This window comes from Mauremys reevesii, linkage group 9 (genome assembly GCF_016161935.1).
Source record: "Mauremys reevesii isolate NIE-2019 linkage group 9, ASM1616193v1, whole genome shotgun sequence".
Classification (NCBI taxonomy): domain Eukaryota; kingdom Metazoa; phylum Chordata; order Testudines; family Geoemydidae; genus Mauremys; species Mauremys reevesii.
In genome coordinates, this window is record NC_052631.1 from 66,170,974 (window position 1) to 66,189,150 (window position 18,177).

General features: G+C 44.9%; 1 protein-coding gene across 9 annotated transcripts in view; it reads left to right on the forward strand.

Annotated features, from left to right (window-relative positions):
• Window positions 1-1,532: 1,532 nt before the first annotated feature.
• PCDH19 (protocadherin 19) overlaps window positions 1,533-18,177 on the forward strand; it is a 122,615-nt gene continuing 105,970 nt past the window's right edge. For 5 of the 9 annotated variants that reach the window (XM_039487449.1, XM_039487450.1, XM_039487455.1 and 2 more), the window contains exons 1-2: window positions 1,534-5,876; window positions 9,235-9,562. In XM_039487449.1, coding sequence (XP_039343383.1) covers window positions 3,742-5,876; window positions 9,235-9,562 — 2,463 coding nt within the window. In that variant the 5' untranslated portion in view covers window positions 1,534-3,741. Of the gene's footprint in view, window positions 5,877-9,234; window positions 9,563-18,177 lie in introns of all 9 variants that reach the window. The other 4 variants (XM_039487451.1, XM_039487452.1, XM_039487453.1 and 1 more) reach the window with 2 other exon arrangements.

Consider the following 18,177-nt stretch of genomic DNA (forward strand, 5'->3'; position numbering starts at 1 on the left):
TACTTTTATTGATCAGTGGGTTCCTGACAAGGTTTGCCACAAGGAAGCATCATCATCCTTTTTTTTTTTTTTTTAAACTCAACACGGAACAGCTTGTTTTAAAGTTTGCAGCTAAAAGCTTCTAAGCATATCTTAAAAACATCTGAGCACAATGCTAATTGTTCTTTTAAAATGTCCAGGTAATATTTTAAAAGGCTGCCAAATACACAAATAACATCCTGTGTTTGAGACATAAAACCTTCTTAATGCCCTTTTTAGGTCTTTTTAATTATACCTAAATGCACTTTATTTCTACACACTGAGATCAAAGGTAAATAACAATGTTCAATACAATGGAGGTTTTGTTTTATTTTTCAAAGACATAGGATGTTGCCATGTTACCTTCCTCAATATTTATACTCTGCATTTCTGAGATATGTTTACAAAATTAACACCCTGCATAAAATACATGTATTGTCAACCATATAGTTAGGTTGCATATCTTTTTTTCTCCTGTGTTTCTATGCTGAAAGTCCTTGACAAAATATTGTTAGAGCTTCCTCCAATGCATTCAAGTCAATGAAAAGACCCCTATTGACTTCAGTGGGGATGATTTAGGCCCTCAGTATTATGCTATCCTACAGCTTTTCCAAGTTTACTGTCCAACTGATATTCCTTGCCTTAATTTTATATACAATAAGTTTCAATGTGAACCCCTTAGTATATTATTCAAATATAAGGTGTCCAACCCAATAAAAATCTGACAAGTGGATTAATTTTGGCATACATAATATTTTTAAGTATACTTTAAAAAGGACAACTGGATCGGACCCTGCGTGTTAGAAGTAGACAGTAATGATTGTAGCAAACATTATGAATCCATTTCACTTTCATTAATCTCACAGTGAAAGTTTAATCATCAGTATTATGACTCTATCAATATTGTCACAGTGGCTAATAATTAGTTTACTCACCTGTTCTGAATTTACAAGTACAGGAGCTCATGGTATGAGTCCCTTTAAACTTTTTATCACTTATACCTTTTATGAGATGTTCATTACTCCCCTAGACAGTTCATTCTAAATAGTTGACAGAGAAACCTTTAGACAAAGATGTGGTGAACTCCCGTACGTGTGCTTAACACATTTGAGGCTAAATCTAGACCTTTCACTGGAACATTCCTGCAGGAAGGAGCTGATGAAATCAGTAATTAAAGGGCCCACTCTTGCTGTTTCAAAACTTCCTTTTGACTTTTTCTTGAATACAGACTGCATGCTTGGACTTTAAATATAAACATGAAACCAATACATTGAACCTACCAAAAACCAGCCAATCAACCAACCAAAAAATAGAAACACAGACAGACTCTTGTTCTCTGACTCAGCTCCCAGCCTACACTATTTAATTTACAAGCCTCCTGTCAGTTTCATTGATTAAAGATTCAGTCTGTTGGAAAGCTAGTCATGGAAGAGTTTAAACACCTCTCCTTTCTATTCAGTGACCCTAATTATCAGGCAGAGACAATGCAAGAAAAGGCCTTCTCCTGACAGTGTAACATTCATTATGGCCAGCTGATCTCAATTCAATGCACATTCCCATGTTTTTGGATTAAAGCCATTTTGTTGTTGTTGTGCAACATCAATATTTGATGTGTTGGGCCTGAGAGAGATGTGTCAAAGCCAATGGCAACACAAGAGATCTTGTGTCATATGTTGTTATATTTGTATTCACAGCGTTTAGCCTTTTTTGGGTGAATTTTGTTTGTAAATGAAAGGTAATGCGTTGAAGTAATGTCAACGAGAAACAAATGTTGTGGCAAACATGATTTCCCCCTTCAAAAGTATTAATGCATGATATGCAGTCAATATCTTAGATGAGCAAAGCCAGAGCTCAAACACTGCGGGTGGCGCTACTATTTAAAGAGGAAAAAGCCTTGCTGTGTTTTGCCTCCAGCTTATTGCCAAACGCCTCATAATATGAAGGGTGCATTTCAAAGCCTGGGGCTGCAGGGGGAAGAGAAGGAACCGTCCCAACACGTAAATCCATTGGCAACCAGACAAAACACATATTGATAGATAAAGCCCGGGTCGGTTTCATGAAAGGGATTGAAAGCAAGAAGGAAACTGCCCGATCCTCGCTGCATCCCTGGCCCAGAAGGAAGCTGCGAAGGGCTCGAACTGCCCTGCCCGCTCTTAGGTACCACTCCGTAAGTTTCTCCGGCTGCCTCCCTCCCCTTGCTCCGCTTTGGCCCCTCCCCTGGGCCAGGAACGCGGTTCCATGGCCGCTGATTGGCTGCAGCCCGGCGTAGCTCAGGTCCGGAGCCGCGCTCTCTCTCCAGACGGTGTGGTGGCCAGGAGTTTGCAGCAGCAGCAGCAGCAGCGGCGGCGAGCGCGGTGGAGAGGAGCAGTGGGGAAGCCAAGCCGCCCAGCGCTCTGGCACACGCGTGGCACCGCTGGGGTGGGCTTGCCCCAGGCACCAGCACCCCCGCAGCAGCCGCGGCTCCTCAGGCTTTGGGAGGCTCGGATTTGCTGAAGAACTTAAATAAAAAGCGGCTCACTAGTCCACGGCGTCATTTCTGCAGGTTGGGCACACACACGCAGCCAGCCAAGCACGGCGCCCGCCTAGCGCTTTCCCTCCCCCCGGCGTGCGTCCAGCCACGATTCAGTGACTATGAGCCTGCAAGTGAAACTTTCCCGGAGCGAGCTGTATTTTCCCTGCCCATTCGCAAACCCGATGAATGCGAGATAATAATGGAGAGGAAAAAGGCAAAGGCTGTCTCCGAGCTCAGCACGCCAGCGCTCTGATTCACCGCGGAGAAGCCCGCACCTGCTGCAAGCGCCTCGGACTTTGCCTAGCCGACCTATTGCTCCTACTTTCCCCGGGCGAGCCGAAGGAAGAGGAGGAGAGGTGGGGCAAGTAGCCCGTTGCAGCTGCTGTACAAACTGCTGTAAGAACTTGCGTGGCGGATACGGTGTGAATGACTAGCTCGGGTTTCTAAAGGCGAGTGTGACTTTCCACTGCTCGCTCTATGACTCTCAGAGATGACACAGCCTTCTCCATCTCCAGCCCAGGGAAGTGGCTCCGCGGGAGGGCCCTGAGGAACCCCCACCCCCAAAATCCGACTCTTATTTTGCAGACGCTCCCCCTCCCCCCCTCTTTCCAGGCTGTGACTTATGATCGGACAAGGCTCCCCCCTCCCTTGCACGTTTGCAGCCGCACTTTCACAACAGCCTCTGTCTCAGTGTCTGCTTGCTTGTGTTTTTTTTAAATAGGATTTTATTTTTAATGCAATAACCACGAGGATGCGTTTAAAGTGCGCCTGGTCTCTGCAGTGAGGTCTGTGCTGTGCTTTTTTTTTCGGGAGAGGGGGGAGATATTGCGCATGCCAGGTGCAAATAAATCCAGATTCCCCCCCTACATTGACTGCTCTGTGATTTTTTTTTTTAGATCTCTCTATAAAAGACAATTTTTCTATAACTTCTAACTTGCATGCACATTGATGGGCGGAAAGCGCAGCTGATTTTATTGTGGTGATCGATGCTAACTTTGATAAAGAGGTGACACTGACTGCCGGGGGAAGCAGACGAGCCGAGTGTGTCTCTAGACGGTTTTTGCCTCTGATTTTACCCTATTTTAAAAGAAACCCCACCCGTTCCCCCAGACAGCCAAGCACCAAAACAACACCCCCGCGCGCCTGCTCCAGCCGGGCTATCAACAGGCAGCCAGGAGGGAAGCTGGGCGCCAGGTGTGCGGAACCGGGAGATGGATATTCTCCCCGTCCTGCTCGCCTTGCTGTGGACCGGGGCAGGAGCCCTGATCAACCTGAAGTACTCGGTGGAGGAGGAGCAGCGCGCCGGCACGGTGATCGCGAACATCGGCAAGGACGCCCGGGAGGCTGGCTTCGTGCTGGACCCCCGCCAGCCCGCCGCCTTCCGGGTGGTCTCCAACTCGGCCCCGCACCTGGTGGACATCAACCCGGGCTCGGGCTTGCTGGTGACCAAGCAGAAGATCGACCGGGACCTGCTGTGCCGCCAGAGCCCCAAGTGCGTGATCTCGCTGGAGGTGATGTCCAGCTCCATGGAGATCTGCGTGATCAAACTGGAGATCAAGGACCTGAACGACAACGCGCCCAGCTTCCCCACCGACCAGATCGAGCTGGAGATCTCGGAGACGGCCAGCCCGGGCACGCGGGTGCCGCTGGAGAGCGCCTACGACCCGGACTCGGGCAGCTTCGGCGTGCAGAGCTACGAGCTCACCCCCAACGACCTCTTCGGGCTGGAGACCAAGACGCGCGGCGACGGCTCCCGCTTCGCCGAGCTGGTGGTGGAGCGCAGCCTGGACCGCGAGACGCAGTCCCACTACAGCTACCTGCTCACGGCGCTGGACGGCGGCGACCCGCCCAACTTCGGCACGGTGGAGCTCAGCATCCGGGTCATTGACTCCAACGACAACAACCCGCTCTTCGAGGAGCCGGCCTACGCCGTCAGCGTGCCCGAGAACGCGCCGCCCGGCACGCCCCTGCTCCGCCTCAACGCCTCCGACCCCGACGAGGGCACCAACGGGCAGGTGCTCTACTCCTTCCACAGCTACGTGTCCGAGCGGGCGCGCCAGCTCTTCCACCTCGACCCGCAGAGCGGCCTGCTCAGCGTCAGCGGTGCCGTGGACTACGAGGAGGGCCACAGCTACGAGCTGGACGTGCAGGCCAAGGACCTGGGGCCCAACTCCATCCCGGCCCACTGCAAGGTGACGGTCAGCGTGCAGGACGCCAATGACAACCCGCCCCTCATCAACCTGCTCTCGGTCAACAGCGAGCTGGTGGAGGTGAGCGAGAGCGCGCCGCCCGGCTACGTCATCGCCCTGGTGCGGGTCTCCGACCGCGACTCCGGGGCCAACGGGCGAGTGCAGTGCAAGCTGCTGGGCAATGTGCCCTTCCGCCTGCAGGAGTACGAGAGCTTCTCCACCATCCTGGTGGACGGGCGGCTGGACCGGGAGCAGAGGGACCAGTACAACCTCACCATCCAGGCCAGGGACAACGGGGTGCCCTCCCTGCAGGCCACCAAGTCCTTCACCGTCAAGATCACCGATGAGAACGACAACCACCCCCACTTCTCCAAGCCCTACTACCAGGTCATCGTGCAGGAGAACAACACCCCTGGGGCCTACCTCCTGTCTGTCTCCGCCAGGGACCCTGACTTGGGCCTCAATGGCAGCGTTTCCTATCAGATCGTGCCCTCCCAAGTCCGGGACATGCCTGTCTTCACCTACGTCTCCATCAACCCCAACTCTGGGGACATCTATGCCTTGAGGTCCTTCAATCACGAGCAGAACAAGGCCTTCGAGTTCAAGGTCTTGGCCAAAGACGGGGGCAGCCCATCCCTGCAGAGCAATGCCACCGTCAGAGTGATTGTCCTGGATGTCAATGACAACACCCCTGTGATAACTGCCCCACCTCTGGTCAATGGGACTGCAGAAGTGTACATCCCTAGGAATGCCGGGGTTGGCTACTTAGTGACAGTGATCAAGGCAGATGACTATGATGAGGGGGAGAATGGAAGACTGTCCTATGAAATGGCAGATGGGGATAGAGGGTTTTTTGAAATAGATCAGTTCAATGGAGAGATAAGGACCACCAGAGCATTCGGGGAGAATGCAAAGACTACTTATGAACTGATTGTGGTGGCGCATGATCATGGAAAAACATCACTCTCCGCTTCTGCCTTGATTTTGATATACCTATCCCCAGCTCTCGATGCCCAGGAATCCATAGGATCTGTTAACTTGTCACTGATTTTCATTATTGCCCTGGGTTCTATTGCCGCCATTCTTTTTGTCACCATGATCTTTGTTGCAGTCAAGTGTAAAAGGGATAACAAGGAAATAAGGACCTACAACTGCAGGTAATGTGAACTTGTTTCTTTGTACCATGCAATATGTGCTTTGATTTTTTTTTTTCAATCTAAATTACTTTTTGATTTGTTTTAAACCCACAGGTGTATTGCACTTACTTTGGGAGCAAAAATGAGGGTTCATGATATTATGTTGCTTTTAAGAAAATGTCCATGAATGTGTTTTTTTGGTTTTGTTTTAAATTACTCTGGGAGAAGTGTTTTTGAAAAGAATATTCCAATCTGAATAAGTGTGTTATGACAATCTGTCCTAATATAAATTTTCTTATGCATTCTGTAGCAGAACAAACCAGTCTGTCTTAAATCAGCATAGCTATTTCCTGTGAGTTTAGGGGGAAAAATGTACAGATCGAATTATTACCAAAAAGAGAGATCCCCTGATTTTAGATTTCAGGAGAGAACTGTGTTTCATATAGTTGCACTCACTCTTGGGTGAGCAGCAGTACCATCCTGGTTGTAAAGCAAGGTTGGATTTTTGAAGCACTGAGCAGCTGAAAAGGAAAAAGCCCAACGTGAGGAGAGCTGTAGTAGGTGCTCACAGCACTGAGTCAACACATAGGACAGCAAGTCCACACCTACAGTAGTAGTTGGTATTGGTGGGCTTTGCTTTAAGGTTCCTTTGCATGGTGTTTGCATCCTGTCCCCACCAGAGGATGTCACTATGGGCATTTTTTATGTGTTGGTTTTCTCCAGGAGTGGTGGTTATAAAAGGAAAGTGGAAGCTGGGAGAACTCACTATGAAAGAAATCACGGTTCAGCTAGAATTCACGAAGTGGAGCAATGCCCTTAAAGCTCTTTCTTTACATGTAAAAGAACTATTGTGCATGTATGTTTCAGGATGCAGCTCTTACAAGCAAAAATAAAACCAAAGGAATAGGGGGAAAAAAGTCATTTCCTTGAATAAACCCAATTCCTTGTGAAAATGTAATGGTTGATTTAGTTCTTATTAGTTGTTTTAATGATCATATTTACAACTCTGCATGATCTTGCAATGCACAATCACAAGTCCAAAATGAGGAATGGTAGGTCATATCTGCATCTGAAACCTTAGCTGCTATGAAAGCCTAATATTTGAAATTGGGTCCCCTGAATATGTAACAGCCATGCGATTATTGTCTCTTTTACTATTCTCTGTGTTACACAAGTTAGTAGACAAATGCTAACCACACATGAATATCAATCAGATGCCATAAAGGAGCAGCTGCAATGCCTCATAAATGGTTTAATCCTGTTACTAGTGAAATAGCCATGACTTCTTCATTCCTTCAGCACTGAATCTTTCAGATGGAAGGAATGGAAATTAATTTTGATCTACCTTTGTAACATACGATTGCCTGTGGCAATTTTATAGTGCAGAAGAATGTGCAGTCTTTAAAGTTTTATTTACAGAGATATAATAACGGAGAGTTCAGTTTTTATATCCCATTTTCACAACATAAAGCATGTTTATAAGCCCTTTTGCTGGATGGGAAAAAATAATCTGCAAATAAAGCACTGTATGTGCCATATTATGGGATGCCTAGCTTTAAGTGAGAGCTAATATACTGGATTTCTTGCCAGTTTGGTCCATTAAACAAAAATAGGATCTGAATGTCTAAAATCAAATCATGGTGGTGCCCCTAACAACTTCATGCATAGGACCAGGAGGCTTAATGTGTTTTAGGGATTACTGAAATGCAGTTTAATTAAATAATTGGTCAATAGAGAAAGGACATCAAAATGAATGCTGTGAGAATTGGAATCTCACATTGCTAAACTTAAACATTGAGGTAAACAAAACAATTAAAGCTCTGTCAAGTGTTGTTAGACTAGCCTGCGTGCATACAGATCTTTTGCACAACAAAAATCTCCTGAATTCCTTTAGTTTATTGACAAGCACAATGGACTGAACATTCTATTATCAGCGTCAATCTGATCAAGCGAAGTCAGCTGCAGAGGCGCAAAGAAGTACTGTATAGGCTTAGCTGTGTATTTGATCATCGTGTGTCCCACATGTGCATTTTGTGTATCTGTTTAGACTTGTCTTTTCTTTCTTATTTTTTCAAAGTGCCTATCAACATCTGCAGGAGGTTTTTCATAAAATTAGTTCATTTATGAGGTGTATGAGAGAGCTGTTTGATTTGGTGTCTTTTTTTTTTTTTTTCCTGCTCAGGCAATTAGCTTTGTAGAGCAAGAATGCTTGTACAATATTTACCTTTCTAGATAGACCTGTTACTTATTCTTCCTATTATCTCTTAATTGCAATTATTGGATTCCAAAAAACCCACCTTTATCATAATATGAAAAGTAACAAACTCCATACTTTTGAATGTATATTTTTGGTTATGGTAGTAATTTAACATAATTCCTTTGAGAAGTATTGTGCTGTCTGGCATCTTGTATGCATATCTATATCTATCTGCATAGCGTTGATAATGGTACACGGTCCTCTGTGTCAAAAAAGAACCACAGTCACTTCAGTCTAGATGTACAGGGATAATGGCGAGTGCAATCATGTTTTTCATTATTTTTTCCTGTAGTTTAATGATGACTTTCTTCCTTTGGTATTTTTTTAAGAGGAAAAAGATCCACATGCTGCATCAGTTCGTTCTTTCAGCAGGTACGAAGCAAAGGGGAAAGAGAGGCATAGAAAAACAAGCTGATGTAAGAAAAGGTCAGAAGGATAGTTTCTCTTTGAAAACACCATTTTTGCTCTGCAGTTTCTGGAAGAAAAACACTTCCCAGGAAGTGAGGAGGGGTATTGGGGGGAGGAGAGAAGAAAGGTTCAAGAGAAGATTTAAAGTTATCAAATGCTACTAGGAAAGAGTGGAAATAAAAGCAACCTGGAAACATTTTGTTATCCAAACAGCCTTTGGAGTGTGGTGGGATAAGTGTGCAAGATAAGAATATTGTGGAATTTTCTGTATTTACTGCTAAGATGTGGAGGAAAACCTCTAGTCATGCTGGTTTTCGATTTACATGAACTAAACACTTTTTAAAAATCCTTATTACACATGAAAATTAATTCAGGTACCCTTTTCAGTTCATGGATCTTAACATTTCCATTTTTTCTTTTCTGCAGGCTGAACTTTATTCCTGGTAACTAAATATCAGCAATTATAAACACCAAACAAAACACGGACGGAATTTTCCCTTCCCTTTCTTTTTTGTGTGTGACCTGTAAACTTTATACATATGAAAACAAACTAAGGATCATATATTGCCATAGGATTCAAAACATGACATAATGTTCATGAATAAGAAGTCTGTGTTGAGATGGGGCTAAGCCCTCTAGGTTTCTTAATATTTATCAAGCAGGGAACAGTTCAGGATTCTATTATATACTCATTTTGCTTCTTCTGTCCCACAGAATTGCAGAGTACTCCTATGGGCATCAAAAGAAATCAAGCAAGAAGAAGAAAATCAGCAAGAATGATATCCGGCTGGTACCACGGGATGTAGAGGAGACAGATAAAATGAATGTGGTGAGCTGCTCCTCCCTTACTTCATCTCTCAACTATTTCGACTATCATCAGCAGACCTTGCCACTGGGCTGCCGCAGATCTGAAAGTACCTTCCTCAATGTGGAGAATCAGAACACTAGGAACACAGGCTCCAACCATGTTTATCACCACACCTTCACCGGGCAGAGTCCCCAGCAACCAGATCTGATCATCAATGGAATGCCATTGCCAGAGGTGAGTGTGGCCAGAACTTCTACAAAGTTTGGGAGGCTGAATCTAAACAGTTTGAGAACCTCCCTAGCAGCAAATGAAAGTTTGGTGTATAGAACTTAGTGTATAAAGGAAATGTGTCTTGTTGCAAGTCATGCCTCCAGACTTTATAGTATCTGCTTCCAGAAGGAGGTAGATGTTAATGTAAATATATGTACATATAATGCATTTTAATTTTTGCAGAGTATTATACTCCATGCATCTGTTGGTGTTGCCATTGTAGTCTCTGGCCTTTAAGCACTGCAAAAGCCGCTGCTCGAACACAGCAAGCAACAGTATTTAATGCATGCTCTACATGGATGTTCAAATACCATGGTGATGAGCATAGTATGAATACCTAGCGGTTAAGTTAAGAGTTGGATATAAAAGTCTGAAGTCACATAAATCTGTCTAATGGAAGAACCAGCCACTGTAGTAATCACTGACTTCAAATATGGGCACAATCCTGCAACTCTTACTCATGTGAGTAATTCTTACTCGCCACGTGTAGTCCCAGTGAAGCCGGCAGGACTGCTAACGCGAGTAATGATGGCAGGGTCAGGCCCATATTGTGCTAATAGTGTTGGTGGAGTGTTGTTTTTCATTTTCATGCTAATTTCATACATTTTAGCTTTAACGGGATGACTCTTAAGGAAACATCAGATTAGTCAATAGTTAAATTCTTAAGTAGGTCTTTGAATGTTTTTTTTTTTTAATCTTTATATGTGGCCATTGGTACTATAGCAGGAATACACAGTGCCTCAGGGTTTTCACTTTAAATTAGGCAGCCGAAGTTCTAACCTCTCCCATATTGTTACCTCACTATTTGTTGTGAGTTAGTGGTGACCATTGAAATAGGTGATGGATGGTGTCTTCCTAAATATGAAGAAATGAGGCAAAGTGTCTGTGGCCCTGGTCATACTCACTGACTTCCTCTAATTCTGTCAGGTGTTTTCTGTACATCATGGGCATTGTTTACTGTTGCTTGTTTGTTTCTCTTTGAATTGTTGTTTGGTATTAAACAAAACAATCAAAGGTTTGTCATGTTTCCTACTTTAAACAGAATAACAAAGCTGAAAAAGCAGCTAAAATATTCATGGCCTACTCTAATCTGCTCTCAATACACCAGGGTAAATGCAAAATGAGTCCACTGAAGACAGTGGAGGTGCTCCAGATTTATACCTTTTTGTCTACCCAGTGATTAAACACCCAGGGCTGGCCTGGGTCAGCTGACTTGGGATCACAGGACTTGAACTACAAGGCCATAAAATTGCAGTGTGGCTGTTTAGTCTTGGGCTGGAGCCTGGGTGCTGGGACTCTCCACCCTCATGGGGGGGGGGGGGGGGTCCCAGAGTTCGTACTCCAGCCCAAGACCAAACATCTACACTGCAATTTTACAGCTCCACGAGCCCAAGCCATCTGACCTGGGCCAGTTGCAGGTGTTTAATTGCTGTGTAGATATACACCAAGAGCACAGTTTTGCCCTTAGTGTGTGGTTGCAGGCCTATTTTAAAGCAGTTGGTGTCTGTGGGCCTGATCCTGCAGTGCCCATATTGTCAAAATTCCCACTGAATTCACTGTTTGTAGTGGTGTTATAGCTGTGTTGGTCCCAGGATATTAGAAAAAAAAGGTGGATGAGGTAATATCTTTTATTGGAGCAACTTCGGTCAGTGAGAGAGACAAGCTTCTGAGCCACACACAGTTCAAGGTTTAGGAAAGGTACTCAAAAGTGTATCGCCTGAATACGAGGTGGAACAGGTTGTTTAGCATAAGTAGTGAAAACACGTTTTAAGGTCCATTCAAAGTGAAGTGACCCATTAGCACTTCTGCAGTCATAGGACAAAAAAGGTGGGGTTAGTGAGTTGGATTGTTGTATTAAGCCATAAATCCAGCGTCTCTATTCAGACTATGATCTTTAGTGTCTAGCAAAGTTCTGAACTTAAGCCCCCCGGCTCGTCTTTTGAAGGTGTTGTGCAGCTTCCTTTTTGAGGACAAGGACTGAGAGGTCAGATGTGGAACGATCGTTTTTTTGAAAAACGTTTACCCTGAGGTTGTATGGTGTTCCTGTCTTTTATCATGTGTCTGCTTGAGTTCATTCGAGAGCGTAGTGATTGTCTGGTTTCACCCCCATGGTTGCTATGGAGGCATTTAGTGCATTGGATGAGGTACAGCACACATTGCGTTAGGCATGTGTAGAACCTAAGGCTCTTGAAAGGTGTGTTGTGTGGGGTATTGATCATTGTAGCAGTGGAGATATGTCTGTAGTTTTTGTTGTTATGGCAGGGTCTAGTGCTACTTTGAGTTGATGGGGTGTGTGGGGAGATTGCTTCTGATAATGATGAGCTAGGTGAGGTTGGGGGGTTGTTTGAAGACCAGAAGAATTCACTAGTATTTTATATTCCATATGCACTGCATAATTAGGTCCTTTAAAGGGTAGCTTTTGGTGGTCCCTGAATAGGGATATAATCTTTTGGTCTTGATCTATTATGGAGTCCCTAGGTAAAATCCAGGTGTAGAGTTTTAAAGGAGGAATTTAGTTTGTAATTAAAAGGTGACTCTTAGTTGTTTTCTAGGTCTTTCAGATATCATCTGCTTTTACCCCTGCTTGCATTCCACATCTGTCCTGCCATAGCAGCTCCAGACTTTTTACGTGTTGTCTTATGGTTTTGCCTTTTTCAAGGTTACCCACTTAGATGCACTGAGACAACTTCTGCATCAGTGCACAAGCACACAGAGCCAGTACTGAATATAACAGCCTGTAGCTGCCAGGGGTGAGAGAGTATCTAAATGCAATTAGGAGGGTACAGCTGAAGTAATAGAGCACTGTTCCACAGAATTAAAGCTCAGTTTAACCTCTGGTGTAGGTATAAAAGCTGTAATCAAGTGTCTTGGCTATACCTGAATGGCATTGACTTGTATATAATAACTTGTATAATTTACTGTGTAGGCTAGGTCTAGACTAGGAAATTAGGTTGATATAACTCTGTCGCTCAGGAGTGTGGGTTTTTCACACCCATGAGTGATGCAGTTAAGGAGACCTAACCCACAGTGTAGAAAAGATCAAAAGCGTAGTCTTTTTGATTTCAGATGGGGTGAGTAGTCTCTTGGTCTATCCAAGGCCGTGATCAAGTGTCTTGATGTTTTTGGTCTTTTGGCCTCGAGATGAAAACCTTGTCTGTGTCTTGGGAACCTTGAGGTAAAAAAATTATCTAAGTGCTAAGTTGACAGGGGAATCTCCCATCGGCATAGCTGCCACCTCTTGGGGAGGTGAAGTACCTATGCTGATGGCAGAAACTCTCCCATGGACACAGGTAGCGTCTTCACTGAAGCACTACAGTGGCACAATTGTAGAGATGCAGCTGTGCTGCTGCAGCCATTTAAGTGTAGCCCTGCCTAGATACAGATATAGACCTGAGGCAGAACCCCTGATCCAAATGCCCTCATTCTTTAGGAGAGTTTGGATCAGTATCTAGATCTGAACTCTTTTTGGCTCAGGCTAGTCTTTAGTTACATATGCTAGGGAAATTGATCATACAACCATCTTTGAACCCTCAACTCAGGTGGGCTTGAGAAAAGGTGAAGAATTCCAGAATTTGTTAATATTAAGGCCCCATCAAGATTCAGGCTCATCTGAACACTGCATAGAATAATATTTGAGGGGTGGAGCGTCCAAGAGTTCAGATCGTACTTTTTTTTTGTTTTCAAGGTTGCGTGCAAGCAAAGGCTTTTAGTATTCCGGGGGCAGTGTCCCATGAATAATTCCTACCTTTATGGATGGGAGATTGGTATCGTTTGGAGGAGGGTCTCAGAAGTGTTATTGGCTGCTGCTGCCTATCTAAAGGCATTGGTACTCCAGAGCACTATAGGAGCCTCCCATGCAGTTTCTACATATAGGGCAGTTGAGCAACACTGTGAGTGCTCGGAGGTCATGATTCAGTATTACAGACTAAATTCAATCATAAAATCCATCACACGTTGGTATTAACTAGAACTGTCTGTGGGCAGCTGGAGGTCTGCAGTTTTGGGGAAGAGGAAAATATCAGGGGAGACGACATAGCTCAGTGATAAAGTTAGTAGACGTAGTCAGCCAGAATACATTTATGTACAAATTTCTCCCTGATGCAGCTGCATTACAGCTAAGCTTTCGATCCAGCTGTGTGTGAATCTCCCTGAAGAAGCCTCAACTCTATTAACTCTGTTTTTTTTTTCTGTTAGGGAGGCAGGACACAGGCAGAAGGGAATGGTATTTCCCTACATTTCTTGTCCCTAACTTGAGTCCCTCTGTCACTTCTTATAAGCTTAATGTATTAGAAGGCACTGAAACATGGAGTGTTGAAATGAATTTTATTGTATTAACAAATGAAATGTTTCTCTCCCCCGCTTCAGTGTCAGCTTAAAATGTAGTATGCCAGCAGTTAAACTGGAACTGCACAAGGGGCAGTTACAAGATTTTCACAGTTATATTAAGAATACAAGAAGCTCTTTCACTGGGTGAGCTCAGAAAGTCTTATCCAAAGCCCATTGAAATAAATGGGAGACTTTCCATTGACTTCACTGGTTAGGCCTTGCACAAATCCAACTCTGAGAATGTCTCTCCACCAAGGCATTGTCTGTTTTGTTTGTGTCCTAATTTATATCCCTTGAGGAGAGAGAATAGTCTGTGCACCTCAGTTGCAATGCTGGAGGTGTTGAATGTTCTCCGCACTGCATGCCACACCTTCATATGAAATGTAGGATTAGGAGTGTTCAGCCCCTGAGAGATCTGACTGGGATCTCTAAGGGCTTTTAAAACCCCATCAGAATGCTAGATCCAAATGATCCCCCTGCCATGTGATGCTGAGCGGAGCAAGACCAGAGAAAACCCACGGATATATTGTCATCCACGCAGAGGAGCAAGTGGATGTATGGTAGCATCCCTGTAGCATGTATCTTCCCCCTTACGAGAGTTGCGTGTAAGCTGGTCTCTGTGAGTGGGAGACTGACGCCAGCAAAGATGGCGGCAGAGTTGGAGCGCGGCTGTGCTACATGATATGCTCCCAAGGGAATGTGGACTAATACTGTATGTGGCAGACTGCTGGTTTAATGCTGATGCTGTTTGCATTGACTAAGTCCCTCTGCTCTGCTCCTTGGGACCAGTGGAGGGCCGGGAGAACTTAGTGGGTAGAGGCACGACCATGAAAAGTCAGGCTGCCAGTTATTTACAGGTAGGAAGAGGTTAGCACAGTGTAAAGGGAAATTGAGTCAGCTCATCTAATTGAGGAATCATGGATTTGGGCCATGGATCCCTGGCCTTCTGGCCTTTGTTGGACACATTCCCTACCTCAGTCACACTGCTGTTGATTCCAAAATTTAAGTCATCTAGCTCATCTCTCTGCCAGTGCAGGGTGCCCCAGACTTACAGCTGCATCAGAACTGCAGGGATCTTTGATTTATTTGTTCCCCTCTACACCTTTTCACACAGGAGTGCAGCCCCTGGGCCTTCCTGGGCAGGGAGAACTAGTTCAGGTGCGGGGGGGAAGCTTACCAAACCTCTGTGCACAACTCATACTGATCCCTAAACAAAACCTACTTTGAGGTTTGAGCAAAGTAGGAAACTGGGTTTGAAAAACCATAACATTCTTTTTCCAAATAGTACCAACCAAGTTGTTGTTATGGAGAGGCTGTTGTGGTATTTCTGACTCAGCTGGTACCAGGAAGTACTTTAAATCTGGAAGACACAAGAGGTTCAGATGAAAATCCAAACTTTTAGGTGCTTGTGCGAATGGAGCCTCCAGACATTTGGTGTCTCAGGCATCACTAGTGTCCAGATTATTGCCCAGGTAGCTCAGTGATGGGCTCTTTACAAATGCCCAACTTAGAGAGAAGTTGCACAAAAGAATATTCCAGAACTGTTCAGTGTCTGTGGAGGAGCAACCTGTTATCAGAGCCCAGCTTTCTCTTACTACTTAACCTGAGTCCATGCTCTTCTCCCCCCCTCCCCGATCTGTTTTTCTAAAAGATAAATAGGTCATTGTCCCTTACGTGGCCTGAGCTCCTGTCCTCCCACCCAGTCCAAAACATGATGGTTGACTTCCAGGGTGCTTCCAGCCTAGGTCTGCTAGGAAGATGACTGCAGATCTCACTGCAGCAATCTCCATGTAACTGCAATAGAACACAGTTGCTGTTCCTCAGTATCAGACTGTATTACATTAATAGGAGTTATTGTGCAGTAGCAATTACCTGTTTACAAAGCATATTATTATAACACTTCCAGGTGCAGACTCTTTAGTAATTACAATTCTTACCCAGCCACCTAGATTTCAGACAACAGTATTGTAGCTGCTAGAGAAGGGCAAAACCTGTTAGACTGGATGAGATATCTCCCAGTCAGTGCGGGATTGTTCCCTGAGTATATTTACTAGGACTTTGTCCAGTTTAGTTTTAAATGTCTCAAGTGATGAGGTCTCTGCCATTTCCCTTGGGAGACTGTTACACAGTCTATTAGATCTTGGTGTCAGGGAGATTTTACTAATGTTCAACCTACATGTTGCTTTCCATTTTTGTGCTGATGGGAAGGCACAACATTGGTTGATACAGGATACAATACAGAGGTAAACAAAGTAGCTTTATGTGCCAGCTAGCATGAGATGTTTGCATCTGAAAAGTAAGTGACTGTCTCTGAAAACAACCATTTCCCTAGCAGAGGATGGATTTAGATTGGCTTGATATATAGCTGGTCTTTAATGTGAGGCTCATTTACTTTAACAGTTAAGAACCTTGAAATAAAAGTCCCTGAGGATGAGTTGTTTGTGGAGACAAATGCTCTTCAGGAGACACTTTCTCTTTCTCTGCAGCATAGTTCAAATGGTGGCAGGTATCTGGGCTGAGTATACAGTGTCTTGTTGCTTATAATTGAACTCACTTGTGCTCCCACCTTTTGTCCAATTGGTTTGGAGGGGATGAAGTATTCAGGGATTAGAATGTGATTCTGAGAAAAAATATTAGAGACTCCTAGCCTAGAAAGGCTTTTTCTTTATTCTTTGGGCCAAATTGTTACTTCAGTGTGTGTCTGCCCATAAAATTATTGCCAGGAGAGGATCTGGGGGGTGGGGGGAATTCTTCCACTGTGACTTTTGACTCTAGTCTATTCCTGCCAACCAATCACTTTGCAGGCCTTCTTTTGGGGGGTTGAGGCCAGAGGGGACCTCAACCCCAGCCAGCACTGCTGTCAAGCACATTGATGGGGTGGTTCCCCTGGGGTAGGGCCTGGCTGCTGGTTCACATTTGTATCCAAGGGGTTAGACACAATGCCCCATCTCATAAGGAGGTGTCTAGTGTGTTACCTTTTTGGATCTGGTGCTTGAATCAGAAAGTTCCTGTGCTGGGCATCTGTCAAAAGTTGTGACAACTAAACAACCCTCATGTAGGTCCAAACTATGACCTCTGGGAGGGGGCGAATTCCAGCCAGCTGGTTACCTAAAACCCAACCCTGAAGTTTCGTTGCAAGGAAGATTGGCCAAGGCTGGGTGGGTTTTTCCCATCTGGTGGTGTGTGGGGGAAAATCCTTCCCAATCCCAAAGTGGTGACTTGCGCATCCCACAGCAACTTAGATAAGGGAGGAAGGGTAGACTGACTGCTAGAAACCAGCAAACAGGAAGTGGCTCCAAGCACATGGCTTGAAATCTCATGCCAAATCCTGCGAGATGTTATGGCACCAGATCACAGGCCAGATCCTGTGATACCTCAACCCTATCTGGGAAGTCTTGTGGTGGCTGGAAATCATGTGGGACCTGTCCTGTCCTTTTGCCCTCTCCCATCATGGGAGCCACCAAAACACTGCCCTCTCTAGGGGCCCTCTTCTGGTCACAAGCAGAGTTTGAATTAAGTGTGACTTAGTGCCAGTGTCCAGGATGAGTGAAAAGAGTCAGAGTTTGGCTCTTTATATTAAAACACATTTGTTTTGCAGCAGGGGCATATGGGGTACTCTTTGGAAAGGATGTTTTCCAGCCAAAGGAAAACTGTGCCCATTTTGTGCCTTAGTTTCCTAAAGCTCACTGGGGATGAGTGGCCTTCTTGGAGAGCCTGGGGAGAAGTGAGCCTTAAAATTAAAAGGGTCATATCTAGCCATCATGTTTTGCACGATGCGTCTAAAGAACTTTGCTGGGAGTTGTGCTTATGGATCAATGGTAAATTGGAATGTGTCCTGTATCTTGTGCTGGTGGCAGCTACTTGGTAGAGAGTGACAGAGTGTTGGAAGTGGTTATGGAAGCCAGCATATGGGAGTGTAGATGCATTGGGATGAAGGTGGTATATGCATATGAAATATTACTTATTATTAAGAGCTTGTAAATCAATTTCTGTCTTGCTTTGATGCTGGTTTATCATCAGCCCACTCAAAAAGGCTGTGCACATAGTGCTCCTAGGACTTCAGAATCTGCCCTGAGATATTCCTCTTTGCTGTTAAGCTTTTGGGGCCAGGTTTGCAAACCAGAACTGCACATGCATGACCTACTTTACGGGAGCAATGCATGCCCACACAGCTACCCACGCGCTTGTGTAAATCTGATATATGGATGCACGTGGGTAGAGCACACGTTTGTGCCAATGGTGCACTAAAATCA